General features: G+C 36.4%; 1 protein-coding gene across 1 annotated transcript in view; it reads right to left on the bottom strand.

Annotated features, from left to right (window-relative positions):
• PRUNE2 (prune homolog 2) overlaps positions 1 to 13,490 on the bottom strand; it is a 133,392-nt gene that overhangs the window by 84,118 nt on the left and 35,784 nt on the right. Inside the window, exons 4-6 of the mRNA XM_026064356.1 lie at positions 12,040 to 12,203; positions 3,508 to 3,660; positions 850 to 944 (exon numbers count right to left, since the gene is read on the bottom strand). Coding sequence (XP_025920141.1) covers positions 850 to 944; positions 3,508 to 3,660; positions 12,040 to 12,203 — 412 coding nt within the window. The remainder of the gene's footprint in view (positions 1 to 849; positions 945 to 3,507; positions 3,661 to 12,039; positions 12,204 to 13,490) is intronic.

Consider the following 13,490-nt stretch of genomic DNA (forward strand, 5'->3'; position numbering starts at 1 on the left):
TATCTACTTAAATTATATAGCTATATAGTGTATAGCTACTGAAATCCGTAATACAAATTGTCTCGAAATAATGATACAAAACATACTACACAGGACTTTTCCCTAAGCAGTTATAAAATGCTTGGGACTGATCAAGAAAGAAAATCTAAGCAGCCTACCTCAGTGATACTCATTAAGACAAATCTACAGTTTTGATCCAAAAAATGCAAAATCCTAGGAACTTCTGCCTCATCTAGGTTCTTTTATTTCTACCAACATTTTCATTTAAATTAGGTCAGTCCATATATGTGGCAAAGATAACTATCAAACAAGCTAGATAAATTCCACCTTTACTGGCAAAGCAAAAAATATATGAGAAAAACAGCCACTTAATGAGTAAATCTGAAAGCTTGCTTGGCAATTTTGGAGGAGCTGCAATTTATAACCARAATAAACTCTCTTTGACAGCTTTCAGGATAGGTTTATAGAAGACACACAGCTGAGAGAGTGTTAGACCAGCTGTATAAATTGTATGTCTTGTTGCAAGCGAAAGGTAGGACAAAGTCCTAGCCCATAACTACCTATTGAAGTATGGGAGAATAACTCACACCTTCAATTCACCCAAAGGCTGCAATTTGCCACTGCTATTGTTTTAACACATCAAGGTATAGACTTACCAGAAGGAATAATCTTATGCATAGTAATGAAAGTCAGACCACAAATAGCTATTGCATTTCTCAAAATTAATTACATCAGTGAAAATTCTGCTCACATGTAGTCTTGAGAAAACAAGTGGCTCAAAATCTGTTAAGACTGTTTTCTTATGAAATGGGGCCATATACCTACTATTTTGTTTAGGTTTCCTCTTACCTCCAGCGTCATGTACACAGTGCTAATTGCTACTTTGATTTCTCCATCTGAAAGCTCCTTGAGATCCTTCAGCATAACTTCTTCAATGCTTATGCCTGTTTGAGAAAATAAAAAATTTCAGTACATCTACAGCTGAACAGACACAATAACATGAATTAAGAGCACAGTTTGAATCTTAATGTAGAGCCTTCTGGTTTTTAGGACATCCTATGAGAAAACTAAGACCAGCATTAATACATCAATGCATGATGTTTCCAGTGGTATTTTTTTAAGCAAGGAAGTGATTTAAAAACAAAGAGCAAAGGCTGAAGAATTAAGTCTCTTGCAGTGAAGTTGTGTGAACACTCACATTTTTGAAGTGCACTAAATTCTAGTTGTTGATGAATGTATACATAGTCCATCCTTATGTCACTTACGTGAAATACTTCCGGAAGGAGTAAGACAACAAAAAGCACAAATGTTATGTTATGATATTTATAAAATACTCCGAGGCAAAGCACTTAAGATATTTTGAAAACACAGTCATTCAACCTTTCTGATATCCCAAATTGATACCAACACCAATGGGTTCTTTCTATGTAAATCAAATAGTGAATAAACCAACTAGATGCATATGTACCATAGAAATGGAAGTACATATTATCATCAGCAGACTGTAAAATTGTAATTGCTTCATCTTGTAACCAGATGTGTTATGCTTAAGTGCAATATATTGCAAATGCACATGACTAAGTCCCTTTAAGGGGTGATGTCTGTCTAAAATACTATAAAGACTCTTAAAATAAATATATATGCTATATTTTGGAACATGGTCATATGACACCATCAAAAATACAGACAAAACAGCCAAATATCTGTATAAACAAAGCTCTGTGCCACCTACTTCAGTGTAGACAGGCACCTAAAATGTCTACAGAATCATAAAGCTTACCTGCACAACATTCAAGAACGTGTTCGCGTAAGTGATTTTTAAGAGAGAGCCAAATACACACTTAAGCCAAACAAATGAATTCACTCTTTACTGTTCCTGTATAGAGTCCAGCTACTGCACTCAACCTAATGACAAGATGAACTGGCTGCTGTTCATATATTTATTATATTTATGAGTCTGGCCTATTAAAAATATTTATATGTAGCCAGTAGTCTTTCTTGTGGGATACAGCCCACTGAGCCTCAAATAACCAATGAATTCATGAATTTAGGCCAGTAAATCACCATTTCTGTGTGAAACTCAGAACTTTTTATGCTGAATTGTCCTAGTATTGCCTGGAATACCAAGTACATATAGCAAAATATTCATCATGTTCAACGAACTTCAGAAACTCATCATCAACCTACTAATACAAATATCACATAGACGTATGCAGTGCTAAATATGTATCTTGTAATAAATAACAAACAGCAGCAATAAAATAAAAAAGGGGTCTATCAAATTGCCCTACTCATGTGAGTATGTAAAAATGGGTTGACAATCAATGCCATGCATATTGAATCTGTCTACTATGTACATTTTTTCAAGTTTTTTATTGGAAATTAGGGTAAATCACATGGGTCAAGCACATGAGGAAAATTACTAAACCATCTTTCATAGCAACTGGTATCAAGCTTAGCACCAAATTCAGCAAAAGCCACTTTGATTGGGTCTCTCCAGTCCAGGCTGCATTTGGTTCAATTCTGAACTTTAATTTCTTGACTGACTTCCAGTGTAACTTCAGGAAACTACCAGAAGACTTACAGCCCTGAACTAATTTAGCTTGCAAACTCATTGAAGGAAAAAGCCAAGGAAGCAGCACCTCAAATCTCATTCCTAACCATCAACGGGGGCAGCCATCTCAGGCTGAAGGTCTGAATTCAGATAAGAGAATTTTGAGAATGGGTGGATATAGAAGGATAAAAATAGATTATCAGCCTGCATGGACTCTGTGCGTACCTGATACATCTAACAGAGAAATATCTCAATACTTCAGTACTCACTTTCAGTAATGACTTGGTAGCAGATGTCATTTAACAAAGATAGTATAAAGTGTGAAAAAGTTAATGTAACAACTTCTTCAGGATTTCAGAGCATTTCTTCACAAACTTGTTATCAATTTTGGGCTCAAACACTCCCAGTTTTGATCACTGAATAAATAACAAATGTTTTCAGTCTTTTCTAGCAGAAGGAAATGAAAGAGAAATACAGTTCTCCCCCTGCTTCCTTAACCTTAGTCTGAAGTCAAATTCACTTTATCTGTACAGAGCCTTAATAGTTGAAACCTCAATAAATTTGGGAAGGTTCAGAAGATAAAATCCATTCCCATACCATGTAAACAATTGCAACACAATTCCTGCACATGGGCTGACACAGTGGTTAGGCCATGTATTGGGTCCTGCTTCATCATGACAAATATTTAAAATATACTTGTAAAAATAAATATGTGAAATAAATTAATGTTTACTTTATCTGTAAAAACAATATAAGACTATTTTAGAAGTTCAGAAGCACAATTCCATGTTTCAGAATGTCAGTCCCTTAATTCAAAATTAACTACCATTACATGTAACTGTCAATGAAGAAAGCTCTCCTGTTGCAACCATACACAACAAGCCAACCTATTCAGATGCAGTTGCATAATTAAATTTATAAAATATCTTTAAAATGGAAACAAATTGCATTACCTTGAGGGTTAAACTGAGTATCCTGGAGAACAGAGATAATTTCCTCCCGTGGGGGCAGATCTGGAAACTTTTCCTCCAGAATTGACAGCACTTTCTCCTGCTGCTCTGTAATTCTCTCAGGCTCCAAAGACATGCACTTGAAGAGAATGCTTCCTGAAACATTAAAAGACAAAAATCAATACCTCCTGTAAACAGCAAAGAGGTACTAGAGAAACAAGAATGTTTACTTCATCGCCATGCAAGTCCTTTCTTTCTTGAAGCTTGTTTCCACTGATGAGTTCACTGAATAACATATTAAATGCTGTTCACACAGAAAATCCTCCTAACATGAAGATAGTTTCTAAAATCTGAACTGGGTGGCCTGTCAGGGCCTATGTTACAGCTAACTGGCTGCTCCCAGTACAGTCACAGTGTGCAGCATGTTTGCGTAGGTCTAACACAGTTCTGCAGTGTAGCCACTAGCTAGCAGTAGATCTCAATGGGTCTGAGCAAAGCTGTTGCTCTAAGCATTAACCAAGAGAAGACAGTCTGAAAGCCTGGAAACAGTAAATCCATACTGCTAACCGTCCTTCTACAGACATAGCAATGAACTGCTAATATGCACAAGCAATATACCAAAATAATTAGACATAACATCACCCAAACCCAAAGAAATAAAACAGTTTTCATTTCAATTATACTTTTCAGAAAATGATGGGTTCTGTTATATTGCTTTACTTCATAAATGCATCCAGTGAGGATTTCTAATGACAATTATCCCCAATAGTTTTTTTAAATCTCCTTGAATAAAACTTACAAAGGAAGTTTCAAATAACCTTAGAAATATGAAGTAACATGAGTCATTGGCCATTTCAGTGCAACGGACTCTAGTTGATTCCATGCCAACGAATACAGAAAAAAAAAAAAACACAGCACATTCAGCCAAAAAAAATGACACATTAAATTTTAAAAGTTAAGAGGAACATAGTCCATTAAATAATTGCATTGTAATTGGTATGCTCTTACAAGACAGAAATGAGCTTGACGTATTTTCAGACAATAATGTACTGCATATATTCCATCCTGGATGTTAAGGTTCCTTGTGGGTTGAGGACTTAAGGTCACCCTTTAACTCCCAGAAGGCTGGGATCCCATTTATTAATACATGCAAAGATAACCTTCACTACCAATTACACACACTAACTTAAGGATAATAAGTTTACACATCAGCATTGAAATTATTTATTATTGTATAGCACACAGGGATTTCAAACAACAGTATAACYCTATTGCACCATCCTACATCCATAAGGAAACCAGCACAACAATGTTTAAGATAGTTATTACAAGTCAAAGAGAGTTATTACAGCCAAGAGATGGAAATAAAAACTTGCACACAGTCACCCTCTCTCTCACTAGACCAACTAGAATAAGAATTGCCCTCACACATCCCAACATGACATGCTGATCCCTCAGCCACTGAGGCACAAAGATAGGTTCATACAGAATAATGCACCAGTGATCAGCAGTCTTGAACAGCAGTATAGATTCTCTTTTTAGACAAATACTGTGTGTATTAAATAATCTCACCTGGGAAACATGATTCAAATACACAACAATTATTCAACATACTAATACAAGGGATAAATTTGGCATAATGTGTTAACACAGAGACATGGTAATAAAATATACACACCATAAATATTACTGTAGCATCAGATATTTACTGAAATCAGTTTTACTGATAATTAAGTAAGAACTAGAACATTAAAAACAAAAATGAAATGGACTGATACCTATTAAATCAAAAAAATCCTTTGAAGGTTGGTTTTTAAAAACAGAAAAGTCAAAAACTATACCTACATAATACCTGCTTGTAAATTAATCTTATTAAGAGTAATGCTTCATGAGCCAAAAGTTGTCCTCCATCAGATGTTAAATTCTGGAAATTCAGAAATAAGAATTCCATTCTGGGTTTCTGTTATAGATATGATAACTTCCAATATTCTGTTAATTCTCAGCTGTTTTTTCTTTGATTTACGTCAGTCTTATCATCATTTTAAGACAATGTTCCTGCCCTATGTGATAGTACTAAAAACATTAAAGAAATACAGACTGAATGAAAATCATATATAATGGCCCAAATGCTCAACTTTTCTTTTATTTTGAACATCATAAATTTATGTATGCAAAACAAGGCTCCGTAATGAGCAGATTTCAGATGTCTCTCAATAAATAACTGCTATATCTATTCATATTTGCAAGATAGGCCTATTTTTTAAGTCTCTTCCATATGAAGCAAGTTTCTCAACCAGTAGCCTTCAAGGTTAATTCATCTAACAGCATCCCTTAGTTGCTCCCACCTCCAATCAGATGACAGTACCTGTGCTACTCCTGCCCCTACCCTGGGAAGGGCAGTGACCAGAATGACTCATCTGGCCCACAGCTCACTCCTACCTCAGAGCTGCACCTGGAAAATGGTAGCTTAGGGAACAGGTTACATGAATTATTTTAATAATAGCAATCTTCTGCTTTTTCAGCACCCTTCCTCCCCACTGCCCAGGAGCAAATAGGGGTTTACCCATGCAGACAAAAAGGAAATGAGACACTTGCAGAAAGTATTGAACCTACAACACATGCTCAAAGTCATCACATGGTTATCTGCTGGACAGAGGCTGTAGCATACCCCATTCAGCCTCTCAGCAGCACTAGAATGAGACAGCAGGCTATCCATCTGCATAGGTCTTCAAACAGAGAATGTGTCAAATCTCTAGCAAAATGGGGGCAGAAGGGGGCGGAGGGTGTGGAGGGAGAGGGTGTGGGAGAAGCAGAGAAACCCCGAACACAAACGTACTGGAAAATGCAGTAAAATGAGAGGCATGAGCTGTATACCCAGTCAAGCTCATCACTTCCAAAGTCAACATGGCATCAGTCCAGTTTTGGGTGTATCTAATTGAACAGAAATTACTATTATATGCAGCTTCTGATTCATTTTAATTCCATATACTACATATCAGTTCAGCCTCATTACAGGACTGATTACAAATTGAACAATAACTACACTACTCAATCAATTCTGGATTTCAGCTAAGCTGTAAGATGAATGCAGAACTATATCCTTCCTAAAATATGATAAAAGCTCAACCATACAACAATAATCAAATGGAAACAGTTTCTGAGCCTCAGAATTTGAGTAAAACATTCTTTTCTTTGTTTCTCACTGAACCAATTCCCAAACTATTACAGTAACATAAAATAGATTATAGCCTTTTCTTCTATTTCAGTATTCAAACAGGTGATGATCACATCCAGAACAGACACAACTTCTGTGTAATTCAGGGCTGGGCCACCAAATTAAATCAACCAGTCCCAGGCCCAGGGTAGTCCAGGCTTTCTAGGACCAAGCAAAAGGGTATAGGGAGGCATGACAGAAAAGGAGAAAGAAGGAAGAAGAGAAAGTGTTTCATGTTTCTCCATGTGCAGGAGATCATGAGAACTGGCAGCAGAAAGCAGTGATTACACCAAGACAGGGTCTAACAGCCAGGTCAGGATCTGGCTGTGATTTTGACAGTTGGCTCAACCACACCAGTTACGCAGCACTGAGAAATCCTCTTAACTACCTGTTTTCTAAAATAGCACATGAATTTCTTTCACACCACAACAGTTCTACTATACTGTTCCAGCAGCAATGTTTCTGCTAATAAAACTAGTTTAAATCTCCTAAAAACATGGATTGAGGAGAGGGGACTTGTACAATATTTATTTCCCCAGTCAAAAGCAATGGAAAGATTGCTTAGGACATACCATGGCAGCCCACCATGCATTTCTATTGGTAACAGTTTGGATCTGTCTCTTGTTGTCATGTGTATGACAAATTCTGGATTTCTTCAATGGGAAGGTCAGTCTTGGATTCGATCTTACCTTTGGTGGGACACACACATTACTGCATAGTTATAAAATCAGAGAGAAGTCACAGAACTGTAGCAGTGTTCAGACATGCAGTGTACTTCAGCATCTAACAGGAAGCCTTGGCCTTTCGTTATTCAGTTCCTCTCAGGGTTGACCTCTTTGCATATTTTGATAGGTATGACATTTTCCAGCGAGATAGCAAACTTAGTGATTCAGGAATTTATCACTTAATACAAGAATGAAATGTAGTCTTTCCTGAAATAGTGCCTCAACATAGGCAAACGTCTTTAAAAGTTTTTTTTAAAAGCTATTTCTTTCACCTGTCACAGCAACACTGCAGTCCTTGCAATTGACAGCTTTTCTACTAAGGTGAAAGGAAGAGAAGAAGCCTTCTCGAATTAACAGGCTGTCAGCAATCCCTAAACTCAACATTTATTCTTCCTTCGTTCTTTAACACCATGCTTGTCAGCAGGAAAGAGAGGTCTTTTCTGCACATCGAGACACTGGACTCCTCAGCATCTCTGTGAGGACTAAGATCCCAGCTAGTTTAGAAAAACAGTTTACTCAAGGTACTTTTCCTTGACCAAAGGTCCATAGTCCATCTAGCCATGTGCTCTGTTGTAAGTACCCACTGTAAAAGAGATACATGGGCTCAGAAATCTCCTGCAGACTTTACTGAGTGCTGGTGCAACTCCCCCCGGATTTCTGAAAGCATTGCAGAAGCTGTTCAGTCTGCTGACAAGCACAGAAAGACAAAAAAGAAATACGTAATAGGTAATACAAGATTCAAAGTTATTTCTTGTGTACATCACACTGCATTACCAATATCTTTTCCTAGGGAAAGGTCACCAGAAAATAGGCTAGGCCTCTTAAAAAACAACATGCATTTTATTCTTTTTGCAAAGCAGTCTGGAAGTGAAGCACTAGTTTTGCCAAAAGCAATTGTTGTGCATTAATATTAAACATGATCTAATGAAGGCAGAAGTCGTTTTGGGAAAACATTAAGAACAGCACAAGCATCTCCTGAATGATAAGTCTGTGGTTGAAAGGAACAGTACAATGAAAATACAGATGTCTCTCTTGTCAAGGTTTTGTTCCATGACCTGGAAATAAAATAAAAGGATAGGGAAAAGGGGAAAACTAACAGTCCCTCATGGAAAGACACCCCCCTCCCAAAACAAAACAGAACAAAAAACCCACCCAAGCAAGCAGCCTTCATGGTAATTAACAGGAAAGTCACAAAGCTGGAATAAAATGTAATCTTTCAGGCAAAAAAAAAAAAGTTGCCTCCAAGAAAACTGTTTCTATACATAACAAGAAAAATATCCGTCCAAAAAGCTATAGTGTTTGGTGACATTTAAAATGTTCCCTTCTTTCCTGCAAATATATTAGGGATGCAGTTCATGACCAATTAGGGAACATGTGAATCATCTGACTGATATACAAGACAGAACAAAAATATATATATATTGGCAACCATCCCAAAGTCCTTAAAAGGGCATTTCTTAACATTAGCCTGAGCGGCTAGAATAACAAACTAATCTTTACTGAAAGTCAGACTGCACCAACAGGGCACAAAAAGGCCTCAACAATGCAACACATAACCAGCAAAGGCAGATTCACATACAAATATTGTGTTGTCTTGCTGTAAATCTGTATTTACATGTTGCAGTCTGCACCTTGTGGCATCCTTCAGGGCTCTGTACAAATAAACATAAGGAGGCATTTTTGCGAGTGCGCTGACCCAAGGTACCTGACAGTGAATGCTTGGAATCACATCCTTGCCAGCTGGCTGCAACAAAAAATGTAATGATTCAGCAGTTTAATGGATCTTGAGTTTGGCAACAGTCCCCTTGTAAACATCTCTGGGGAAATAAAATAATACAGGCCCAAGACTCTGGCAGGCTTTATAATTGTTTGCTTCTGGCTCAAAGCCAGGGACAGGACAAGCTCTAACTTAAGGCAAATATGACTATACAACACTTTGACTCTCAGAGCAGGTTTTATTCAAAGCCCAAGGGTAGAATTAACTTACAGCATGTCTGAAGAGGAGACAAAGATACCAGGAAAGCATTCAGCTGAAAAAGAAAGTCTTTAAATTTTAAACTGACTAAATTAATAATGCTCAGTTTTGCATGGATGCATCTTTTCTTGTGACTTTCTTTTTTTTTAGACCACAGAAGAGCAGGTTAAGTTTGTTCAAAGTTGAAATACGGCTGGTTATAACACTATAAACATCCGCATTTATTATTGAAATTAATAAAATTGTTAACACACTGTGAGGAAGAAGAAATCTGAAAAAGAGAAAACAAATGAAACTGTCACAACCACTATATGATAATTATTAAGACGCGAGATATTTTATTGTCTTAGAAGCCTTATAGCAAAATACTCACTGGAAGACCAAATTAAAATGAAAGGCAAGCATTCTCAGCTCAGAGACTCAGACTCAGGGGCTAAGATCCCTCAGCTGTTTTATAAAAAAAAAATCCAGATTCTTAGTACTTTGACATACACTTCAGTCCTCTGCTCCTGAACTTCCCCAAACTGATACATACAGACAATACAGTACACGCAATACAAAAACAATACAATAGCATAGCAAGGTGGGAAGAACACAGGAGGAGCCTTTCCATTGGCTCTACACCCACGAAATATCCCCAGAGTACTGGGCAATCCTCCTAAAGTGAAATACATCCAGCCCCTAAACACACACTCACTGGTGATGAGAACATAGCAGCCACACCACCCTCCAGACCATGATATGATATACCTCCCTTTATTTTCTATGCCCACTGCAGAGACAGATTTCAAAACATTTTAAAGTAATTTACAGACTGGGATTTGGCAAAAGACCATAATATATACAAAAAACACAAAAGCTGGACTTGAGTAGGTTGTATTTGATCTTTTACTTTCAGACTGATGTGTTTGATCTGCCATCACATACATTTATAGTAAAAAAATATATATTTTAAACTATCAAAAGCAGTTATGGGATTCACTGACTTCTCTGAATTTGCAATGGTAGGTTCTTATGTGTAGAAAACCTTTTTTTTTTATTATTAATATTATTACAAGAACCACAACAGAACTTGCTATGTTACTTAACCTTCTAATACCAACTGTGTTACTGGGAGAAGTAGAAAAAAATCAAGTCATAAGTGCAGCTACCATTCGTTAAGCTTTGCTGGCCACTTCTCATACCATACAGAAGCAGGAAGGCAGGTAACCAAAAATCCACCAATTTTAGCAAACACCTGCTATCAAATGCAACAGTTCATATTAGCTTATTAATTTTTCTAAAAAAAACAGATACAATCTCCTTTAAAATTGGATGTGTAACCTCTAATGCAAACACTTTCAACACTTTCTCTAATAAAAGTACCATATTTTAACTTGGATGCAAACTAGAGGGCCAAAACATGCTGACACTAACTACTGTATATAGTACTTATATCATATATGTTTTTGTTTATTATTCAAACCACTGCCTCCCGACATTTTCCATCATCAGACAGGTATCCTAAGAGAATCTCAAATGCCTTCCTAGATTCTGCCACGAAAATCAATTATTATGTTGGTCATTTGCCTGGATTCCTAGAGAGCTACTCAATAGAAATTTAGAGTTTACAAAAATATTTCATGGTAGGTTCACTAGAGCTTATTAACATGGAAAGGTTCTAAAAGAGTGGGCTGAATCCTGTGTTATTGTTAACACTTCTTCCATGAAAATGCAGAAAAGGCTTTGAACACATTACCTTTTGTACTTTCTCAAAACAAATGCATTAGTTTAGCTAATCACAGGATCAGTACAATGACAAGCCAGGAATCCAGTAGCTCCTGAAACCTAAGTGTAGGCAAGACTTCATAATCCTTATTAAACATGTCTACATTCATTTCTCAAAAGGAAATTTAACAGCTACATCAGTTTAAACCTATTGCCTTTAAAATTCAGTAAGCAATAGTAAAATTCAGTAAATAGCTCAAAAGCAGCAATCAGTTCTTCACAACTTCAGTTTTATTTTCATTAAAGAGTTCTGCTGCAGCACAGAAACTCAGGAAACTAAAACATGAAGACACAAATGAACATACTTCTAACTGTTGAAGTCCCACCAATTTATACTGTACTGGGCAAATAATACAAAAGAAAAGGAGTGTCTAATGAAGATTTGATTAAAACATTATTAAATAGCAAAAGTTTCACATTGCACCACTAAAACATGATTCTATACAAATTATGACAATCAAGAGAAACTTTAGCATGTAAGCATTAGATTCCCATCCATATTGTTGTCCACAGGCAGGCAGAGGCGAACTGTCAATATCGCACAGCCCCTGGAATCGAAGCTAGAACTGCACAGCTATTCCAGCTACCCAGCTGGTATGTCGACAGCTCCATTTAATATTCTTGTCTAGTGATACAGCAAAGACCTCTCATGCCTATTTTTAAATGCACATTTTTAATATTCAATATAATGTTACTCTTTAACAAACTCTTTACTCCCTGCTTCTTTTATGAAGCTTCCTGTGGTCTTTAAAGGGATTGTTAACCAAAGAATGGATCACACTCTTTCTGCTTGAGCAGATTCAGAAACACTCCATTAAACCTTTCAGTATTTAATATAAAGAGTAATCTCTCACCTCTGAGGAGATAAGCCAGTTGCTGACTGATTAACTCTGGTGCCTCTTGAAGAATCTCTTTTACTACTAGAGAGGAAGAAGACGCTTGTAACTCCAGGTTGCCGTCACATTGCTCATCTGGATTGATGACTTTGACAATAGCTGATTCCAAACTTTCATCCTCACTATCAAGTAAATTTAAAAATCATATATATTTTTCTTTCCAAGTGCTTGATCTTTAAATATCCCAGTACACCCTTGTTAATTATTTGGGTACTATTAGAAGTTAACAGTCAAACACTTTAAAAAAAATGCCAGACTGTATTACTAATGTTATTTTTATTCAAATTCTGCTCTGAGGCCAAAAAAAAAAGCCATTAACTCTTTCACAGCCAAGTCCTAAAACTGTAATTTTGGAATGAAAAATTCACAGTGTTTTTATTGCTTGCTATATCACTAAGACTTAAATTTTTACATTTTGACTACCAAAAACCTTTTTAAAATTATAATTACCAAAGACTATTTATGTGTGTACTGAAAATATCACTCTTTATATAGGGGAGATATGGTATTTTCCCCATTGAATATTTTGGCTACCTGCAAAACATCTTTATTTTGCATTTGCTCAGTTTCTGTTTCTGCTTATAATACAAAGCCAAATTACATCCAATAATATAAAATGCAAATCATTATTCTTTAGAAGGAAGAAACAGAGACAACAATAAGTATAAAGCAAATCTTACAAATAATTTTTACTTTGCAAAAGTGAATGACGTACTGAGTTGACCGCAGTTGTTAAAGAATCAATAGCTATGAGATTTACTCATAGTTCTCATTTTAGATTCTTACTTATTTTTCTTCGAGTCTATAAACACCTCAGGGTAGGAGAGTGCATTTTGGGGGGTGGAAGGGAGGAGTCTAGCAGGACAGCTATGCTATAGCACAGATAGAATGTTATTTACCATAAGGAAGGAATATTATCATATTTATCATAAAGGAAGTCCTAAAGAGAGTTGGAAGTAAACAGCATTCTCCACTCTAGGCAGACCTTTATAAAGAAACCCTCTCTAGAAGATTCACCCTGGGCTTATAAAGATTCCCTCCTAAGGACAAGGAGATGGAATATAGTCTTTCACAAAGCAACTCTGAGCCTTTGGCACTGAGGACATTTTGAGAAAACTGCTGCAGTCTGTAAGGACTGCAATAACCTAGCAACCAAACAGAAATGCAAAGTCAAACCAAGCAGAATCTTATACATTGCTAAATGAATTTGTAACACATTCTATTTAGTGCTTAAGTTTTCTTTAAAGACAGTGTTTTCTGTATTGTATGTCACAATTAAACTTTTATCTACCCTTAGATAGATCTTAAGAGCAAATACGGAAGTGTTTTGCCCACCTCCAGATCAACATGATAGTCTTTTACCTTTAGTGAAAGCTAAGAAGCAGAAAAAAAACCTGCTCTCTTATTTA

Source organism: Apteryx rowi, unplaced genomic scaffold, assembly GCF_003343035.1.
Source record: "Apteryx rowi isolate R43461 unplaced genomic scaffold, aptRow1 scaffold_214, whole genome shotgun sequence".
In the NCBI taxonomy this organism is placed as follows: domain Eukaryota; kingdom Metazoa; phylum Chordata; class Aves; order Apterygiformes; family Apterygidae; genus Apteryx; species Apteryx rowi.